Here is a 22622-nt window from a genome sequence, read left to right on the forward strand (position 1 = left end):
TCACTTTTTTTTAATGTGTACGGTAACACTAGACAAACGTGTATTTGGATAATTATGCATTCTTTTAACTAATATTGTTTTATATGGTAATGTGTAATATTACAAATCTCATAAGAATCTATATAAGAAAATTAGAAATCTATATAAAAGAAATACAGAAATACGCATTTAACCCTATTCGGTCCGGGGTTTACATACTATGACCGGGGGGGGGGGGGGGGGCGGATTCCGGCCCCCTTTAATAACTTTTCATAGGATTGATCAAATTGAATCAAACTTGGCACACTTATAGTACGTCATAAAAGGAACAAAATGGCGCCAATAAACTTTTGCTTGCGTCAGCACATTTTCTGTGACGTCATCAGAAGCTTGAAAATTGTCAAAAATGCCACTATCTGCTTAAAATATAATTACTTTTGTTCTAGAGCGAATTTTTTCCTTCTGTTTGAAGTTTCTGAAAGCTAAATAAAAGTTATTTAAGATATCTTCCGGTTTTTACATGGATCGGATAAAAAATTGCCAAAAATTGCCCGAAAATCCGTTTTTTTCCGATTTTCGGGTGAAATCCGACAAAATCGGGAAATCGGATTAGTCACGTGTTCAAATTATTCACAATGATTTTTCTTGATGAAACAAAGTTGTGTTGCAAGTTTCAAGTTCTAAGGATAATCCTAACAGGAGTTATTATATTTTCCCCATTATAAGGATTTCATAGAGATTTTTAGGGGTAATTTCGAGTAATGGCCAATATCAAAGCCTCTGAAAGGTATGGGACCTAAAAAATTAGCATGCAGGTGTCTCATAGATAAATGTTGAAACTCAGTAAGTATCATGGCCATATAACAAAGCAATCAGGAGTTATTAAAAAAAAACCGTCAGGGGGGGCGGAATCCGCTCCCCACCCCCCCCCCCTCGGACCGAATAGGGTTAATAAGAATTTTAAACAGAGTTTTTAGAGCAGGTTGTTAATGGATCCGACCGACATTCAATAAGTAAAATTTTTATGAAGTGAACTTTGTCAAAGGGGTCAAAAATTTATATCTAATATCCATTTGGATTTCGAATAAATACGTTTACCTTCAGTGGATTTTTATTCAGGATGGATTTTTTACAAAAATAATCCCTATCTTATTTATTCGTAAAATCTATGAAATTTGGTTTCTTTTATCTCACACTTAAAGAGCTATGTCTATAACTGTTTGATCAAGCTGCAAGTTCCAATAAACACCTTTTACACGTTCTGAATTTAATGACATTCAAAACTATGAGAAGACGTAAAACTGAGGTGATCAAGAAAAAGAATGTAGTAAACTTTCTGGTCAATGTCACTTCGTGATATCGAGGCTACAAAATCAGTTATTACATCAGATGCACCATATGAAGAGGGGCAACAATATCCAAGAAAACAGTCCCAACAACGTTCGCTCCTCTCAAATTTGCACCTTGAAGATCTGCACCAGTGAGGTTACAATTCTGAAAATAAATATAAACCCAAAAGTTAATATAATATTGAAATAAATAGATGTGAAACATTTCATACATCCTCGAAAATAAAAAAGTTTTAGAAAATTTACCTCAAGGTCAGCTCCTGCTAAAGTTGCATCTCTTAGAACACAGTTCTGCATGTTAGCACCCTTGAGAATAGCCAATCGAATATTGACATTGCTCATCTGACTACCTTCAAGATTAGCACCTTTCAGATTTGCTCCTAAATGTTAGTATTTAAATGATACCTCTTTTTACTACACATTACAACAACGTAATATTTGAAGAAAATATATGTTTATATAGGTGATGGTTGGAACATGTAGCATGCCTTTTAATAATGAACCATAGCAAGACTTGTAAACCGAAAAGTCAAAAATAACTTTTGCACTTTAGCACAAAATATAAGAAGACTAGAAGTTAGCCCGTGGAAAAATCCACGGGGTCGCCCGTACTTTATATATCGCATTTCGTGTTTCCGTAACAAAAAGACAAACAGACGCACGAACAGACGGACGAGGGCTATTACTATAGAGATATTGTTCGAGTTTTCTTCAATATCCAACTATAGATACGTTACAGATGGAATATAGTATTTTAATTATAATTAATTAATTATAATTCAATACCAAAAAAAAAATTGTACCTTCTAAATTAGCACCAAAACTAGCACTGCTGGATACTGTTTCAAATTTACAATTTTTCAAGGAAGCCCCTTCGAGATTCGCTCTTTTCATTTGCACACCTTCCAATGACGCATCCTAAAACAAAATTTTACGATATCAAAATTGATAAATTTCTTTAGTTTCCTTGTTGATTGGCTAAGAGTTCGACATGAGGAGAGAATCTCGGGACGGTATTAAATAGTTATGACGCCCAAGTTGGCAATGTATCATTTATATTTTCAGTGGTTGCCATGTCACAACACAAACAAAAACATGCTTCGTTCATAGACTCGGTAATACCGCAACCAGTGTCAGATTTTTTCAATTTTTTAAAGTTTCTATACAGGTAGCTAAGTAAAAGGTTACTTGCATTTATCATTACGGAGTATAGATCAAAATCAGTAAAATTCTTTGAATTCTTCACTCTATTGTTATTGCTACACTCTATTGATAACTTACATCTAAACATGCACCCGACAAATCTGCAAGTAACAACTCACAACCACCCATAGACGCGCCTTGCAAATTTGCATTAGATAGGTTGGCATGTCTGAAATTTATCGAGCGGAGGTCTAAATACGAGAGATCGGCACCAGACAAATTAACACCCTAAATATAAACACCTGTAGATTAAGAACAGTTGTACTGAAAGTCTTAATTGTGAAATTTTTAGGGAGGTACATTAAAAATTTGAGCACACGTTTTTTGTTTTATATCGAGGTTAAAACTTTCTTTGATCCGCTTGTTTAGACACAGATTTCTAAAAACTTTACCTGGATCCAATCTTTTATCGCATTTTTAAGTTTTGTATCATAAACAAAGGTTATTTAGTAATCATAGATTTCTATACATGTAAATGGAACAAACAATGAAATAATATTCAGCGTTTCCTGATTAAGTCTACTCTAAACTAAAATCGTGACTGTTTTGCAAAAAAAAAGAAAAAAAACCATCATGCTGCTTAAGACTGTTTGTGTAACATTCTCTTGAAAGGAGGCAAAGTTTACCTGGCATCTAAGGTCTGCAGCAGAAGATGTTGTCATCAGAAGACGCATAAATTCTGATCGACTAACTGAACTCTGTTCTTTCTCGTGCCTCTAAATGGAAAGCGAATCTCATTTTCTCGACAAGATAAAAGCTCATGAAAATAATAGCTCCATTACATGTTGACTAAATATCCATTACTATGCGAATAGCATTGTGGTTATGTTGGCATGATAACGCAAAAAAAGCACGTGACAAGATTCACATTTACCATAACATTAGATTCGATTTCTTCAATTACTGGCTTTAATCCAAAAAACCTTGCTTCTTCTAAAACACCTAAAATAATAAATATCAACGTGATCTGTAATTGCAGGTACGACAGATTTAAGGTAAAAAACTTTACAGTACAGAGCAGTTAAAAATAATATATACGACAGCTATCGTCATTTTTCATTCTGTTTAAGTATCCAAGTTACGATAAAACAAACGAAATTTATTAGAAATTTTAGTAAACTTGACAATGTTGCCAAATTAAATTAAACCCAGTATTTTCTCCTCCACAGTTTAACAAAGGTTCAGAAGATAACTACCTTTTCCCTTACTTCATACCTCTTGGGTTAACTCCATCGTTCAAGATGAGTACTCCATGTCGTAAATAGTTAAGGATTGGTTCAAAATATTCTGGGCTACGATCGATGAGGTATGAACCATGTCTATCAACAGCACTTCTCCAATTTTCTAAAATATGAAGAAGGCTCATTTTTAAGTAACACGCCTACACCACTAAGCTATAGATTATGATCATGATTGAGCTGATAAACTTTTATTACACAAAGCAGGCAAGCATGGTGTAGTCTAGACGCGCTACTAATAGCGTATGCGAGTAATTTGCACCATTGCTTGCAGTGCAAAATCCGAAAAGAAACTTTATTTCCTGAAATCTTAGAAATCGGGAAAAATGGCACTCTCTTTCGACATACCTGTATCGCAAAACAATCGACAAAGCATTGTTTCCGGATATTTTGTCAGTGTTTTTCTATAAAAAAATCAAGTATACTCACGCATTTTCTTATTTTCTCAACTTCCCGAACTAAAATTAGTTGGGTTTAGAATAAAAAGGTCTTCAGTTTAGAAAATAAGTTCTTTTTGAAAAAACCTAGATGGTTTTGATTGGTAATAATTAGATTTGTTTGTTTGTTTGTTTGTTTGTTGTTTGCTTACCTGGTAGTAGTGAAGCATTTCCCACCGACATTTAAAGTTATCCAATCAGAAGAGCTAACATTATCTACAAAAGTAAATTTAAAAATTAACAAACAAAAAGAAATATTAGAATCAACGTTGCAAATTGAAAACTCGTACTTCATAAGTTTTTATTCGAATATTTGAATGATGATAGTTGACATTGACAACGCCTCGAAAGTGTTTAATGTAATTCAAAATCAAAAAAATATATATATTATATATCGTTCTTTTTCAGGAAAAATATTCCCTGATTTTTCCGCATTTTTCTATGATTAAACCTCCGCTCCCTTAAAATAAAAATACCCTAATAATATCCAGAAAAACTATGTGCTCAATGTTATGTGCTGAATGTTATGTGCTGAATGTTATGTGCTAGTGTTTTATGTTTAGTAACAAGTGTAATGTATACAATACTGAAATCAGGACACTAAACATCGTAAGCGCGTATAATACGCAACGCACACGGTCCACGATGCTTTGTGTGGTCAAAAATAGTATTTTGATTATAATTATGAGATAGTAATGGGGGTTCTTGATGTTTGTGTTAGATCGCGATGTCACGATACATTCATCTTTATGTTGACAAGTGGAGAAACATTCGCAAAACCCAAACATGAGGACTAGGCGTCTGAACTAGCAACACTCTCAGTCTAACTTTCTTGTCCCAATACTGAAATAAGGGTTTATACAAAGAGATATTTCATCTAGTGGTGGTTTTGACGTACAACCACAATGCATTTGGTAATCTATGCCAGCATCCAGATGCTACCTAGAATTTTTTTGCACAGATATTTAGAAAAGTTTTATCTCAAAATATTCACAAAAGCCACAATGCATTCTCGAGATATTATCATAAAGTTATATCATTTTTCTTACACTGTGAAGATTTTGGTAATAAAAGCTAGTATATATCTATAGACAAATCGGACATGGATTGCATTGTTGCATAGCACACGAAAAGGTAACCAGCCTTGGTTGCTGCAATAAAGAAAACATACAAACTCGTGGATTTATCCTTAGCCTACTGACTAGTCTATATTATAACAAATGCTGTCCGTTTCTGAGCCAAAGGCGCTAGCTGTTGGTATTGATAGTCAAATTTCTGTAAAGTTTTCCAGCGGTGAATTCCTGTGGATTTTTCACAGACTTAAAACTAGTGTAACATAATAAAGTAATATACCATTCAAACTCAGTGTAGCTTTATGCGAAATGCAACTTTTGATATCTACAAAATAAAAAAATAATAGGAATATGTTAACTAAAATATAACAGTGAAATCAAAGTTTTTTATAAAACATAATCTTACCACTAAAAGATTCTCCTGCAGATGCAAATATAGTATCATCGTCTCTAAAAATAAAAATAGACTGTTTCTCTAATATGCAAGAAAAGTGTTTTCACAGGTCTCTGCTGATGTCAGCAAAATTTAAATGACGGTTGTTTTTCTCTGTTATCCTGCCTACGTGGATTTTTCCACGGGTCTTTCGACTAGTCTCTATAATAATACGCCAGTTCCGTGTCTCTGTGACAGGCAAAGTGGATGTGCTCATTTTCCTTTGAAGTTGCCGAAGAATGCATGTCTAATATGTTATATTTTCTGACGTTACCGCGCCACGTCAGTAACGTTACGGCGCGACGTCAATAACACAACTTTAACGTCAATATCATATATTAAATTAAGGAAGCCATTACCATGCACCTAAAACTTTGGGGCAATTAACTTGGAAACGAGGTAGTGACGTCAATGATTTTTCACCGCGCGGGTAACTAGGGGCCACCTAGGACCAATTTGGGTAATTTTCCCAAACCTGGGTTCCCAAATCCATTTCGGAATGGAGGGGTCGATGACGTCATCAAAAAACCTTTAAACCCCAATATTTCAGCAACCGTTGGCCAAAGGTACATCATCCTTTACATTTTCTTCGTCACCTTTCCAAGATCTATACGATAAAGGGAACGGGTATACAGATTTCTTAAAAAAAATTTTTTGTACTTTTGCAGGAACTCTGCTGACGTCGGCAAAATTTTTTAAACCTTTATATCTCCTCAGAGGTTCGACGAAAACATATGATCCTATACATTATTTTGACCAGCGTTTCAACCGCTACACATTACAGACAAAGAATAAACAAATTTCGCTAATTTTTTTTTCTGCACTGCTGACGTTAGCAAACATCTAAAACAACCCATTTTTCATTGTCCTTCTGCTTAAGTGGATTTCTCCATGGGCCTTATCGACTAGTCTATATAATAATACGCCAGTTCTGTCTGTCTGTCTGTGACTTTTGCAAAGTGGATTATATTCTTTACAATTTTCTTTAACAAATTCTATAAAACATCGTCTATAAAATTGTTCTGTAATTTACCAAACTTTAAGGTTAAGATAATATTGACTTCAAAGGAAAGTTACATAAGATTAGTAAAGCCATTACAGTGCACTTAAAATTTTGAGGTCAAATAACTTGGAAACGAGGTGGTGACGTCAATGATTTTTCACTGCGTGGGTAACTAGGGATGAACTGGGACCAATTTTGGTAAGTTTTCTAAACCTAGGTCCCCAAATCCGTTTCGGAATGGGCGGGTCGATGACGTCATCAAAAACCTTCAAACTCTAATATCTCTGCAACCGTTTGTCAAAAGTACATGATCCTATACATTTTCTTGATCAGCGTTTCAAGATCTATACGAAGAAGGCAACAGGTATATTAACTTCTTAAAAAAATATTTTTGTGTGTTTTCACGGGCCTTTGCGCTGACGTCAGCACAAATTTTAAACCCTTATATCTGCTTTTGCGTTCCTCAAAAACATATCATCCTATACATTTTTTTGATCAGCGTTTCAACCCCTACACATTACAAAAAAAGAATAAAATAAATTTCTCTAATTTTTTGGGGATCTTCACTGCTGACATCAGCAAAACATCTAAAGCAACCTATTTTTTCATTGCCCATCTGCCTCAGTGGATTTTTCCAAGGGCCTTATCGACTAGTTTCTATAATAATACGCCAATTCCGTGTCTCTGTCACAGGCAAAGTGGATGTCTTCATTTTCCTTTGATCTAGCCATAAAAAGGCATGTGCAATATGTTAAATTTTCTGACGTTACGGCGCAACGTCAATCACACTACTTCAAAGTCAATATCCTATATTAAATTAATGAAGCCGTTAAAGTGCACTTAAAACTTTGAGGCCAAATAACTTGGAAACGAGGTGGTGACGTCAATGATTTTTCACCACGTGGGTAACTAGGGGCCACCTGGGACCAATTTGGGTAAGTTTCCCAAACCTGGGTCCCCGAATCCGTTTCGGAATGGACGGGTTGATGACGTCATCACAAAATCTACAAACCCCAATATCTCTGCAACTATTTGTCAAAAGTTCATGTTCCTATACATTTTCTTGATCAGCATTTCAAGATCTATACGATGAATGCAACGGATGTACGAATTTGTGAAAAAAAAAATTTGGAACTTTTGGTAGGGACTTAAACCCTTATATATATTTCCTTAAGCGTTTGTCAAAAACACACGATACTATACATTATTTTGATCAGCGTTTCAACCTCGACACATTGCATACAACAAATGACTAAATTTCACCAATTTTCTTTTTTGTATATGCACTGCTGACGTCAGCAAAAAATCTTAAACAACATATTTTTCCATTGTTCTACTGCCTTAGTGGATTTTTCCACGGGCTTTATCAACTAGTATGCAAATAATAGGTTAATTATGGACATGAAAGCAGCCATGCTTGATCTTTCTAGATTAAAAACAAAGCTTTTTACAGGTAAAAACAAAGATATTCTTTTTCATGTTGAAAGAAGAAAATGGAAATAAAGGAAATAGTAAAGGAAAAAATATTTTTTTTAGAATACATTTTCTATTATCAGAATATTTAAAAAACTTGAAACCATTTCTTTCGATTTGAACTATGAATTAACTTTAATGCTAATTTATGGTGTATAGCATCGAAAAGCAGTTACATCAACCTTGTACCTAGGGCATTTTGCATTTTACTGTATTTAAAATTATGTACAGGTAAAGGATACTTGACAAAAATTCCTGAAAAACGTAACAAGCAAATAAAGATCCATAGAGTCTTTGTTTCGAAAAATATTACTTTTCTCAGCATTGTAGTTTGTTTACTCTTCGATAATTAATTTATTTATGTTTTTCAAGCAAGACGTGAGTGATCCAATATTTCAGAAGATTTTGTAATTTTTCACGGCCACTTGTTTGTTCATATAAAGCCTTAAAATACCCAAACGTTACTGTATGTCTGAAACGCACTTCCATTGGTTTATTTTTTTTAAACTTTTTTGATGAAACAATACTCCTAGCTCTACTACGTTTATGAAAGGCCTCTCTCATGTCGAAAAAAAATTAGAATTTTTTTGAGACATGCATGCATGCATGCATGCATGTTCTGGGTGAAGGGTCTCTTAAGAGACAAGAGAGGAGTTGAACGTCCTCCACCATACCTTAGTTTAAAGGAGCGATTGTGGAAGTCCCATGAAATGCCACATACTGATGGTGTCAAAAAAACACCCAGTCCGGTCTGTGAATGGTTGGCGCTAGGAAGGGCATCCAGCTGTAAAACAATGCCAAAAATCTTTAATAATGGCCGTAAGAACAGTTGATTAGACAAACTGCGTAAACAGGGCTGGAACTCTATGGAGTGAAGGTGTCGCGCACGGTAGGACAGATGTCAGGTGTGAGTATCGGCAGACGGTTACCCAGCTAGCAGTGAAGGGTGTGTTGAAAGAAGTGTTACTTGCAGGATAGGTTCTGCTTGGAAAACGTTTAGAGAGTTATTTCCTTTGTTGACTAGCAGATTCTTGTTAATTGAGTTAAAAGGTAGGTTGTATGAGGCCTGTGTAAGAAGTGTTATGTTGTACGGTAGTGAGGAAGATCCTGACCGTTTAGAAAGGAATGATATGAGAATGGTTAGGTGGATGTGGAATGCCAGTCTTACAGACAGAAAGAGTTCAGATGAGCTAAGAAGCAGGCTAAGTATACGTAGAATTAAAGATGTTATCCAGATAAAAAGATTGAATTGGCTGGGGCACTTGGAAAGAATGGAGGGGGATAATTGGGTAAGAAAGTGTAGAGACTTATAGTCCCTGGGGCAAAGCCCAGAGGCAGACCGCGAAAGACTTGGCAGGAGGTTATAAGGACAGACTTGATACAGAGGAAGTTGAGTTTAGATCTAACACAGTCTAGATCAGATTGGAAGATCGGTCATTAATATACCCCGTCCAACCCATGCTAGCATGGAAAACGGACGTTAAGCCGAGAATGAATGATGAATGACATGCCAAAAATTATAAGATTATAAGTTTAGTGGTTCTCTTTGCAATCATTTACCGCATGTGGGAGGCCTCTCAGTTTTTTGCTTCTCAAAGATTGAAGATCCCTCTAATGGAATTCTTTTGCTTAGCTAACGCACCAATGCAAGATCATGTAGTGCATTGTTTTGATTAAGCACTTATTTTTCCAGAGGACTATGCCAGGTACCCAATTGTTTGTTTTTGCTGATCTACATTTTGAAACAGATGTCCTTTTTAATTTTCTTTTTTTCAATTAAATACACCTGCTGGCAAACATAATGTAAGCCACAACTTAGTTCTTTTAGAGTTTTTTTAGATTTTAATGGAGCTAAACACAGTTTAGCTCATGTTAATTGCAGTTCCCAATACTTGATAATTGCTATGCAGATGCATCATTAAGGGTACACAAGGTTGTCTTGCTCACCCAACGCATCTTTGTCTCAATCAACCAAATCAAAGCTATGTGTCATAACTTGAAGTGACTTTCTTGTTGTTGATACTTTAGAGTAGGGGACTAGAGGTTTGGGTATAGTCTGTCCATATTTGGAGGTTCTAAGTTAGCCAATCAGCAATCCAGGGGGCCTATAAATAGGAGGGAGTTACTCTGATTTAGCTTAACTTGCTTAACTGAAATAATTCTGACAGTCAGAGGTGGAGCACCAAGAGGTTAATAACAGGTGTGAAATGCAAAAGAAGCTAGAGCTCATAAAGAGTAGGTTCTTGTGAGGTATGATATGGAATCACAGGAGAGGAGCTCCAGATGTAATTGAGAGACTAGTTAAGTCAGAAAACACTACTAGGAGAAGAGCTCCGGATGTAGTGGAGAAGAGCGAACACTACTAGAAGAAGAGCTCCAGATGTAGTGGAGAAGAGCGAATTTATTGGGAACACGCACGTGAGCTTGAGACAATATCTTCTCTTCAGCCTAGCATCCTCACCCGATTCCGCCAAATTATCCTCAGTTTATTCTTACAAAATTGAAATAAATTTTTTACTCCAAGTTTGTGTTTTTATTGGGAACTACAGCAATTAATTTTATGATGATAAATCATACTCCACTACTGGAAAAGAATTTCTAACTTTGTTATATATTATAGACATATGGGTACTTTGGTGGCATAAAAGTTGGGCACCACTTAGTCATCATCATCATCATTCTCGGCTTAACGTCCGTTTTCCATGCTAGCATGGGTTGGACGGGGTATATTAATGACCCTCTTCCAATCTGATCTAGACTGTGTTAGATCTAAACTCAACTTCCTCTCTATCAAGTCTGTCCTTATAACCTCCTGCCAAGTCTTTCTCGGTCTGCCTCTGGGCTTTGCCCCAGGAACTATCAAGTCTCTACACTTTCTTACCCAATTATCCTCCTCCATTCTTTCCAAGTGCCCCAGCCAATTCAATCTTCTTATCTGGATAACATCTTTAATTCTACAGAGACTTAGCCTGCTTCTTAGCTCATCTGAACTCTTTCTGTCTCTCAGACTGGCATTACACATCCACCTAACCATTCTCATATCATTCCTTTCTAAACGGTCAAGATCTTCCTGCTTCACTGCCCATGTCTCACTACCGTACAACATAACACTTCTTACACAGGCCTCATACAACCTACCTTTTACCTCAATTGACAGGACTCTGCTAGTCAATAAAGGAAGTAACTCTCTAAACTTTTTCCAAGCAGAACCTATCCTGCAAGTAACACTTCTTCCAACACCCCCTTCACTGCCCAACATATCACCTAAGTAACAGAAGTTCTTAACTATCTCTAACGAGCCACTGTTGTACATCATTAAAGCTGGAAATACTTCATTCTCTATAATCTCACCTTTGCAACGCTTGCATACAAACTGTATGCCAGCTCTTAACCTTCCACTAATACTACTGCACTTCTTATGTACCCAATGCTTGCAAGTCTGACAAAAAATTGAGTTACTACCAACCCCTTTCCTGCAAACTCCACAAGGCCACTTTCCAACTACAAGGTCACACTTGGCTGCAATGCTACTTATCATGACTTTAGACTTTGCTGTGTTTACCTTCAGCCCTTTTTCTTCTAGTCATTTCTTCCACTTCTCAAACTTTTCAACTAAAGCTTCCATCGACTCTGCTATGAGAACCAAATCATCTGCATACAATAACTCCCATGGGCAACCTGTTCTGAACTCCATCGACAGCGCTTCTAAGACTAGAATAAACAACAAAGGACTAAGTACAGAACCCTGATGTACACCAACATTTACACTAAATTCATCACTAAGTGAATCGTTTATCCTGACACGACTTCTAGCATTGCTGTACATAGACTGAACCATCGTAACTAGCCACTCATCCACACCTAATTTTCTCATAGCCCACCAAATAACTTTACGTGGCACTCTATCAAAAGCTTTCTCTAAATCTACAAAGGCAAAATAGAGATTCTTTTTCTTTCCTAAATACTTTTCCTGAAGCTGTCTGAGTAAAAATATTGCATCTGTAGTGCCACGCCCTGGAACAAAACCAAATTGCATCTTATCTATATCAATTCTTTCTCTAAGTAACTTATCAATTACTCTTTCAATAACTTTCATTACTTGATCAACCAACTTCAAACCTCTATAGTTACCCCTTTCTAATGCATCACCCTTGCCCTTGAAACAATTCACTATTACACTCGACTGCCACTCACTCGGAATAGCACCATCCTTTATAATCTGGTTAGCAAGACTTGTAATAAGCTTAACTCCAATATATCCAGATGCTTTTACCATCTCTGCAACAATACCGGATACTCCTGCAGCCTTGCCAATCTTCATTTTCCTAATAGCCTCCACTACCCATTCTGTCTTGATCTGCATGGCTGGCCCTTCTACGACATCATCATCAGACAAATTACCCTCGTCCCAATCATTGCGCTGGTCTTCTCTTCTTAACACATCTGCAAATCTGTTTCTCTCTGCTTCTGATTTTGCCTTATACACTGCTGTACGAGCTCGACGCTTAGCTTTTAAGTAAATATTTTTACTACCACCTGACTTCCACTCTTTCCAAAGTTTTCTCTTTTCCTTTATACACTGGTCAACCTCATTATTCCACCACCAGGTCTGTCTATGTCTAGCTGGTCCTTTCGTCCACCCACAGGTATCATCAGAAGCTTCTAGAAGACAATTCTTCAAAGTAGTCCAAGTACTTTCAACATTGTCACTATCACATTGACTATTGTAGGCTAACTGCTGAACTTTTGCACTAAATTGTCTTGCTACAATCTCTTCCTTCAGCTTCCAGACTTTTCGACGGGGCCTGTACTTTCCCTTGGCTTCTCTGACACTCTTCAAGATAATATCACAAACCAGCAACCTATGCTGGGAAACACACTCTTCCCCCGATATAACTTTCACGTCCTTCACCACTTTCTTGTCTGACTTTCTAACCAAAAAGTAATCTATCTGTGTCTTTACAACCACCTGACTCATATGTTATCAGCCTACTCTGTCTCTTACTGAATGATGTGTTGCAAACCACCATGTCCGTTGCCATTCCAAACTCAAGCAATCTCTCCCCTTCCTTATTTCTGCTCCCAAATCCATAGCCTCCATGCACACCTCTATAACCTTCAGATGACTTCCCAACATGACCATTAAAGTCGCCGCCCACCATGACAAGTTCAGTGTCTCCAAACTTTGATGTGACTGCTATTAACTCATCATAAAACTTATCTTTATCTTCCTCACTGAGTCCACACTGTGGAGCATAAACTGACAAAAAAGTGACAATCCTATTACCTATCAAAAACTTTATCACTATAATACGACTATTAACACGCATAACATCTATTACTTTTTCTACCCACTTCTCTGCAACGAATATGCCAACTCCTCCATATCCATCACTATTACCAATCCAAAAAAGCTTATACCTTGCCTTCCTACCTTCCACAAATCTCACTGAAGCTCCTCGCCACCTAACTTCCTGAACACAACACATGTCAACATTTCAACTACTTCACCTGCTCTACCTCTCAGAGTACCAACATTTACACTAGCCATCCTCAACCTAGTGTTATCTACCTTGTGATGTGATAGCTGGGTAACGGTCTGACGATGCTCACATCTGACATCTGTCCTACCGTGCGCGACACCTTCACTCCTTAGAGTTCCAGCCCCGTTTACGCAGTTTGTCTGATTAACTATTCTTACGGCCATTAATAAAGAGTTTTGGCATTGTTTTACAGCTGGATGCCCTTCCTAGCGCCAACCGTTTACAGACCGGACTGGGTGTTTTTTAAAGTGACACCATCACTATGTGGCATTTCATGGGACTTCCACAATCGCCCCTTTAAACTAAGGTATGGTGGAGGACGTTCAACTCCTCTCTTGTCTCTTAAGGAGACCCTTAGTGGAAAATAGATAGATTGATACATGTGCATATTCTACATGACTTCACATTTATTGAGGGATATAGCTACCCTGCCTATTCTTTCCAAGAGGGGCCATAGCTTAGATGGGGAGTTCTAGAGTATTTAATGCTCATTTTGAGCTACGCAGACTCAATAAAAGTCCATGCTCTATCAGACAACTTTCTGCAACATCAACGGCCCACACATTGTGCCATCTCCCCAATTTCCCTCACATGGCTTGGTTAACTTGAGGCTATGTTAGCATTCACTTGCCCCTATTAAATCACTTCCAAGCTGAATCAAACCCCAGTCTCTCGCACAAAGTATGGTAGTTATAACTACTAAGCTAATAAGCAATATCTTCGGTAGAGGACATTATCAAAAAATTGATTAGAAAAATGCTCATTTTGATGAAAATGAAAATCAGGTCCACTGTACATTGTTCTTAATGAGTTGTCTGTGTTTTTTATGAAGGTACCCAAGTAGGTTCCCCAGTTAAGTACCAATGTTTTATATAAACATTGGTACTCAAACACAAATTTATACATAAATTTTCGCAGAAATTCCTATAAATATGTTGACAAATGATGTTGTTATTTTTTTAGGGATTTGAAAGAACAATTTTTAGGATTCAATTAACGATTTAAACATCTAGGTTTTTAAAATGAAGAAGAATATAGGATTCCTTTCCTCTAACCTGCATTTTAAAATATGTTGCTAAATGATTTTTCATCAAGTTCTATGTGTCTATGATCATTGAAAAGCATGTGGTTTTTTTAGACTGGTTTCTGCTACTTGGTTGGTATCCATGCAGCCATAGATAGAAAATTCATTTTTTCATTTATTATAATAAATACTACAAATTATAGCCAGTTAGCTACATACCTTAGCAAATTTATGGAAGAAATAACGGATCCATCTTTGAGATAAATAGTAGTTATATGTTCCTTGAATGTAGCACTTGCTATTTTCAAAAGTTCGTCATAGGAAACAGGAAGAGCAATGACCTAAATGTGAGTATAATTTCCTTAGGACTCACTATCTCTGTATAAACAATATCAAGAAAAATGTTTCTTACCTTTCCTGATGTATTACTACCATTTCTAAACAGTTTAAGTCTTGATTCAGTCATATTAACTTGATTGATCGTTTGGTTTGCCTGTGTGTAATTTGATTATATCAAGAAAGGTACAGTAGCTAGCTAGCCACGAACATTGTCCGCAGAAATATAAGTAACCATAATTTAGGTTATATTAGCGTAGAAGTTGGAAGGTGAAGCAAATATTAACGACAGCAAACTAACAGCAAACTAAAAGAAAATTCTAAAAACTGGCCATGTGCTCCACCTAAAAAATTATGAAAATGTAAACAAACAAATTTACGCTTTGTCAGCAAAACTAAAAGTGTTCAAACAGTTGGGAATGACTTCATTTAGCACCGGGCTAAGTGGTCCCGACACACGACGTACAACATAACTAGTACCCTTCATACTTTATCGATATTAAAAGTCCGACAGACGTTCAGTCATACTTCTCCAACCAAATGGACCCGACAAATGCAACCGCATTATCCGACATCCTCTCTATATAACAAATACATAATTTCTCTGTCGATGGCCATACCACACGGTCATTTACGGCAGGAAAAAAAGTGTGCGCATGCGCCATTATTTGTTATCAAATTTTTTGCCGCAAGCGATTCATAATGGCCACCATCGCACGTGCTTTAAATTTCCCTTAAAAACAAACGTTTTTCGAGCCTCTGCGGTAGAGATAATCTCTTAAAAAGTTTTATTTTAGTAGAGCAGGCCTTGGACTATACAAAAACTCTGGATTCCACTACCCGATCACTTTCACTTTTGTTTGGAGGAGACAGAAAGAATAGCAATGTTTTGATCATAAAATTTTATATGTTGGTGGAAAATGAAGATATTTGCCTTCCAACGCAAAGTCATGCTTTAAGACATGTTTTTCCTGAAAGCTGATAGCCTATTTTATCAAATAAAACCAGTGGTTTGTGGCTGCCACTTTTTTTCTGAAAGAAACTGGTCCTTGGAAATGACCTTTCACAAGACTTCATAAATCGGTAAATATCATTATTTTAAATGAGAATTGTGCACTCAATAAGATAAATATAAGCAATAAACCAGTGTTAGATGTGAAAAATGTTGTAATCTAGTTAAGACATTACAATATTTAATGGCTTCTCACACATTCCTAAGAAAAAATCGCAAAAACACTTTGTTCAGAATGAATAGTCTACGCAACCATGATTCCAAAATTGTCACTCGTGCCTCGATATGCTCACGCAAGTGAGAATTATGTTAAAATTAAATATTACTTGTCACCTATTTAGGTGACGATAGTAAAATCTGCAATAATTTAATGAAGATATTCTTTCACAAAAAACGCAAAAAAAAAGTTATTTTTTTTAAGATGGATGTGGTAACAATTTGTTTTGTAACGTTTCTTTTTTATTCACATCCTGTTTTAACATCGTTAAAATCTTAGTCAAACAATACCACGTTTTCGTCCGCCATATTCTTTTTCCTGTGGCGTCGATGGCTGAAATCCATTATTTAAAACAACAAATATTGCCACACAAGGTTTGGGCCATAAGTTGCCAATGTGCGATGCAAATAAGACGATAATTGGTCAAAATTGTCTGCAAAGTGGACATATTTGATTCACATAAAAATTGTAGTGCGAAACGCAATGATTTCGACGTATTTACAACAGAAAGTTTTTGTTCGCCTAGTTAGACTACGGGTAGCGTAATTAAACTACATCATATCTTGTTTAGTATTTTATCTCTAACTTGTAAAATAAAATTTAGAAACAGTGTGAACATGCCAACCTGGGCGTTGGCGAAAGCTTGCTGAAAGATATATTTGGATATGTCGTAGATTTTGTCGTTCTTATTTTTTAACATCTTAAAAAACTGCTCTACCAACTAAACTACATCATGTCGCCTAACTAAATGACTCGCCTAATTAGGTCATGTCGTCTAATTAGGTGTTTACCCTGACTGTTTACAGTTCCCCAAAAGGGGTTAGGGGTTAGTTAGGGGTTTATTAATAGTTCTGCTAAAAATAATTTTTCGCAGCGAAGGTTTGTTTGTTAATGAAAAACCTCATACAAAAAAAAATCGATAATATTTTTCTATAATATGTATATAATTAACAAAACAACAAGTAACACTAAACCAGAGATGCTCCTGTGCATTTATTTGGACAGCATATCTGTTCGTACCCTGGAAAAAAATTTTGACTTATATAATTGAGGCTTAGCCGAGTTTGTGGTGTCTGATAAATCATGAAAAATTTATGTTTATCTCGCCAAAAAAAGTTTCATCAGAAAAAAGTCAGGGATTTCACAGGAATATGTTAAACATTAACTCACATGTCTGTACATTTTTATGCACACTTTGCTATCATTTTACATGCTTTTTTATGAGAGCCTCAGGTTTTTTTAAAAGATAAGAGCTTTTTGTAGCGCCCTGTCGTCTGCTCAATCATTGTTTTCCAAACCAAAAATAACCTAGCCTGCGGTTGTGGTAAACTCTGGAGCTATCCACAATCACCCAGAACCAGCTGGAATCTGTTAGAATGACCTAGGAACAGACCGAATTAACACGAACCAATCAGTCATTTGAAAAAAATATAAACAACTAGGAAAAAACGCTGGTGTATATAGTGCCTTAATAATTGGCTCCATATCGAACGTGTATTCCATAGACTTTAAAGGGAAAGACTCCTGTTAGGTAGAAGACCTTCCAAGCCAAAATTAAGAAATCGAAAAGGAGGACATTTAGTAAGAAGATGGGAATTATGAACCTTTTTCGTACAAAAAAATACATTTTATAATGGGGATTTGAAAAAGAAACTTTTTGTTTTTCGGGAAGTCGGCTGTACGAGGTTTGTGCCTTTGGTCCATTGAACGTTGACGGCTGGTCCGTTAAATTATTGAATTATAAAAGATTGAAAACGATTGCCACACATTGCACACGCACGCTTCGTGGTTTTGGGTGATTCTGGTAGCTTATATTGTACTTTCTGTTTGTTCACATTTTAGGGCACCAGTGCCAAATTGTTCTATGATACAAAACATGTTGGCACGATTTCATTGAAGTAATTTTGACCCAACAATTCACAATTTCAAGCGTCATTCAAACGTGATTTGCATGTGAAGATTTGTTGACAGAGGCGGTTAAAAAAAAAGATGGAACAATGATGAAACAGAGGAGCTTGCCGATTTGCTCGATTACCACTTTTTGTTGGATGTGTTTGAAATAAGAATGTATTCGTTAAATACAGATTATGAATTGAAATAAAAAATACTTGTAATAGCCTAATTTGTAAACTATTTTTATATAATTCAGATTGACTTTCGTGGTGAAAAATCTCACGATTAAGGAATGGTCTAGGCTGAAATGTCTAAAAATGTGTAAATTGTTAGCTTTCGTTTAACACATATATAACTGTACAATTTTTTTTCATTTGCAATCAGTTGCTAGTCTAACAACAACAACAATAATGATAAATATTTAAAGTGTTTCTAGCCCAGAAAATCACAAAAACCTATTGTTAGTGGATTATTTCCATTGGGGTCCACTGAGTCTGAGTGAAGCTAGCTTTCTCACATTTACCAACCTTAGAGCTAGCTAAGGTTACAGATCAGATGAATTATTTTTTTCCTTTTAAAATTTAATTTTAGAAGTATAATATCGTTTGTTCTTTGTTTATTAGCGTCTATTTTACATTTCTAATAGTTGTCAACCATTTTTTTTGTGAAAACGAAAGTGAAATGTATGGTGTAGAAAAGCTTAAAATTTTAGTAGTAAAAAAAGTGGCAGCTACTACCTAATACGATGGAACGCTCGATAAGGGATACATGCAAACAGGAAAAGTAATTTTTAGGCAAAACCTTGCGTCAGAATGTTGTACAAGAGTGCTCCTGTACTGGTAAATTGTGAACTAGCCATCTGGGCTTTTGTTGGACCTTGCCGTCTGTTTAGGCTGCCCCGGTGGCAACCAAAGGCGAAATAGTAATCTATGGTCATCCTTCTTTAGTTTTAAAAGGAAAAAATGTTAAATTTTCTTTTATTGGGCAACTAAAACAAGATAATAGAGAGTGAGGTCAATATCGATGACGTCATAATCTTATGCCGTAGGCGCTTTTTTTAAAAAAAATTTTGGCGCATGCGCACACTTTATTTCCTTAAAATCGCGGTTTTGAACGACCGTGACCAACGTAATATCGCATAATACTGCATAATACCTTCATAATACTCTCTGTCGCTACATAACAAATACATATTTTTTCTGTCAATAATCCATAACCAAAGTAATATCGCATAATACTGCATAATACTGCATAATACCTTCATAATTTAAAAAAAGTACATAAATTTTCTGTCGATGGCCATACCAACGTAATATCGCATAATACCGCATAATACCTTCATAATACTCTCTATGGTTCCATAAAAAATACATATTTTTCTGTCGATGGCCATAACATAAGTGTTTGTGCAGGGTAAAGTATAAAATTTTCTCTTTGATTGGTCTTTTAAAATATCTCAGATCTTATTTTGCACATACCTCAACTTCTAAAAAGTGTTACCTTAAATGACGTATGGATGTGTCTTACATTTACAGACTTCTTTTAATTTTTCTGCTAGGATTTCGACCTTTACTTTCATCCAGGTTGTTTTTTAGCCATGTATTGTGGAATATCCCATTTACTTACTGGTTTAGGGAGGCTTTATTTGAATAGATCTATTAGGTCATTTTTTAAATAGTTTTATCCAAGTGTCCACTGTCGTCTCTATTGCATGTGCATAGGTATAGAACAAAACCGCCTTTTTAGTGCATACTATACATCTTTCCTCAAATCTAACAGCTTAAGACTTTTACTGTGTCATTTGCGAGGGGGTATTTGTCCAGAATATTGTTTCTATTGGTGCATAGATGTGCACCCAACCTCACTGAATGTTTAATTTAAGGCGTAAAGTCTTCTCTTGATTGGCGTGCTTCATTTTTTCGCGGAAGCGTATTCGTCCAAAGTATAGTGTCTATTTGTGAATGGATTGTTATCCAACATCAGTGTTGGTTTGGTTTATAGTGAATAGTTTTTCCTTCGATTGGTCTGCTTTGGGACTTTTGATGTGTCATTTTCTTGGAGGGTATTTAGTCAAATATGACTTCTATTGGTGGATGGATGTGTATCCAACCTCAATATTTGTTCAATTACAGTGTAAAGTGTACACATTGATTAGTCTGCTTTAGAACTTTCATTTTTTTATATCGCAGCAAGGTACTTGTCCAAAATATAGTGTCTCTTTGTGTATTGACGTGTATCCAACATCAGTGTTTGTTTAGTTTAAAGTATAAAGTCTTCTCTTGATTGGCGTGCTTAAGGACTTTTAATGTAGGACTTTTGATGTATCATTTCGCAGAAGAGTATTTTGCCATAATATCATTTCTATTGGTAAATGGATGTATACTCAACCTCAATTGTTGTTTTTTTCAATATGTGATCACTTTGCATTAATTGGTCTACTTTAGAAATTTTGATACGTCATTTCCAGGGAGAACACTTGTTTCTACTGCGGAATAATCTGGCATATTACGTTGGTTATAGCCTATCTACAAAAAAATGCATTTGTTATGTAGCGATAGAGAGTATTATAAGGGTAATATGCAGTATTATGCGATATTACGTTGGTTATGGATTATTGACAGAAAAATATAATATTGTAATGGAACGATTGAGAGTATTATGAAGGTATTATGCAGTATTATGCGATATTACGTTGGTATGGCCATCGACAAAAAAATTTGTATTTTTTATGGAACGATAGAGAGTATTATGAAGGTATTATGCAGTATTATGCGATATTACGTTGGTATGGCCATCGACAGAAAATTTATGTATTTTTTATGAATTATGAAGGTATTATGCAGTATTATGCAGTATTATGCGATATTACTTTGGTATGGCCATCGACAGAAAAAATATATATTTTTTTTGGAACGACAGAGAGTATTATGAAGGTATTATGCAGTATTATGCGATATTACGTTGGTATGGCCATCGACAGAAAATTTATGTATTTTATATGAATTATGAAGGTATTATGCAGTATTATGCAGTATTATGCGATATTACGTTGGTATGGCCATCGACAGAAAATTTATGTATTTTTTATGAATTATGAAGGTATTATGCAGTCTTATGCAGTATTATGCGATATTACGTTGGTATGGCCATCGACAGAAAATTTATGTATTTTTTATGAATTATGAAGGTATTATGCAGTATTATGCAGTATTATGCGATATTACGTTGGTATGGCCATCGACAGAAAATTTATGTATTTTTTATAAATTATGAAGGTATTATGCAGTATTATGCAGTATTATGCGATATTACGTTGGTATGGCCATCGACAGAAAAAATATGTATTTTTTATGTAACGACAGAGAGTATTATGAAGGTATTATGCAGTATTATGCGATATTACGTTGGTATGGCCATCGACAGAAAAAATATGTATTTTTTATGTAACGATAGAGAGTATTATGAAGGCATTATGCAGTATTATGCGATATTACGTTGGTTATGGATTATTGACAGAAAAAATATGTATTTTTTATGTAACGATAGAGAGTATTATGAAGGCATTATGCAGTATTATGCGATATTACGTTGGTATGGCCATCGACAGAAAAAATATGTATTTTTTATGTAACGACAGAGAGTATTATGAAGGTATTATGCAGTATTATGCGATATTACGTTGTTATGGCCATCGACAGAGAAATTATGTATCTTTTATGGATTATGAAGGTATTATGCAGTATTATGCGATATTACGTTGGTTATGGATTATTGACAGAAAAAATATGTATTTGTTATATAGAGAGGATGTCGGATAATGCGGTTGCATTTGTCGGGTCCATTTGGTTGGAGAAGTATGACTGAACGTCTGTCGGACTTTTAATATCGATAAAGTATGAAGGGTACTAGTTATGTTGTACGTCGTGTGTCGGGACCACTTAGCCCGGTGCTAAATGAAGTCATTCCCAAACAGTTTGTCAATAACAAGAAACGGTACATTTCATGATAATGTTACACGGGGGTGTTTAGTTTTGCTCTCCGACGCGGGGAGTAAAAACAGGTTTGTGTTTACAATTTGCATTGCAGCATAATTTTTAGGATCAAAAACTATCTTTCTGATTCCTTTTGTTTGTCAATTTATAATTGTTACATAATTGTTACATAGCTTACTTTTTGTCCTCACTGATTGGCAATACGCGTAAAATCTAATTGATCATAGCTAATTAGCTTTAGCTGATTATGATTAGTTTTAGAGCCAGCTGGCTAGCTAATTCTCAGCTCAGCAACAGTGGAATTTTTTCTATATTCTTTTTCTTAAAGATATTAAACTTGTTATTTTGCAGGAAGTTGGCTGTGTTACAAGGAGGGTGTTAAACGTTTTTAGCTTACCCTAAGGAAATTTCTGTACT

The 22622-nt window shown here is 35.6% G+C and overlaps 1 protein-coding gene and 1 long non-coding RNA gene across 3 annotated transcripts; one reads left to right on the top strand and one right to left on the bottom strand.

Annotated features, from left to right (window-relative positions):
• Positions 1-43: 43 nt before the first annotated feature.
• Positions 44-15690, bottom strand: LOC130646163 (BTB/POZ domain-containing protein KCTD9-like). Of its 2 annotated transcripts, XM_057452305.1 has the most exons (14): positions 15581-15690; positions 15168-15248; positions 14975-15096; positions 5686-5729; positions 5560-5604; positions 4359-4422; positions 4118-4173; positions 3747-3875; positions 3406-3473; positions 3158-3247; positions 2610-2759; positions 2132-2246; positions 1575-1708; positions 44-1473 (listed from the first exon to the last, which is right to left on the bottom strand). In XM_057452305.1, exons 2-14 carry the CDS (start codon positions 15219-15221, stop codon positions 1360-1362), a joined length of 1185 nt encoding a protein of 394 aa, XP_057308288.1. In that variant the 5' UTR covers positions 15222-15248; positions 15581-15690; the 3' UTR covers positions 44-1359. The 2 variants fall into 2 exon arrangements, with proteins under 2 accessions (XP_057308288.1, XP_057308287.1); XM_057452304.1 differs by lacking the exon at positions 15581-15690 and having other exon boundaries at positions 15168-15474.
• Positions 15653-18576, top strand: LOC130646166 (uncharacterized). Its single transcript, XR_008982761.1, has 2 exons — positions 15653-16174; positions 18163-18576. It is a non-coding gene; the product is annotated as an uncharacterized LOC130646166 (long non-coding RNA).
• Positions 18577-22622: the final 4046 nt, after the last annotated feature.

The sequence above is a fragment of the Hydractinia symbiolongicarpus genome, chromosome 5, assembly GCF_029227915.1.
Source record: "Hydractinia symbiolongicarpus strain clone_291-10 chromosome 5, HSymV2.1, whole genome shotgun sequence".
Classification (NCBI taxonomy): Eukaryota; Metazoa; Cnidaria; class Hydrozoa; order Anthoathecata; family Hydractiniidae; genus Hydractinia; species Hydractinia symbiolongicarpus.

What these genes read in the sequence shown, in the direction of transcription:
- LOC130646163 (XM_057452305.1), bottom strand. Translation starts at nt 15,221, where the DNA reads ATGACTGAATCAAGACTTAAACTGTTTAGAAATGGTAGTAATACATCA. An exon ending in CGATGGAGTTAACCCAAGAG is followed by an intron (nt 3,474 to 3,746) that starts GTATGAAGTAAG and finishes TTATTATTTTAG; the next exon opens with GTGTTTTAGAAGAAGCAAGG. An exon ending in AAATCGAATCTAATGTTATG is followed by an intron (nt 3,248 to 3,405) that starts GTAAATGTGAAT and finishes CTTTCCATTTAG; the next exon opens with AGGCACGAGAAAGAACAGAG.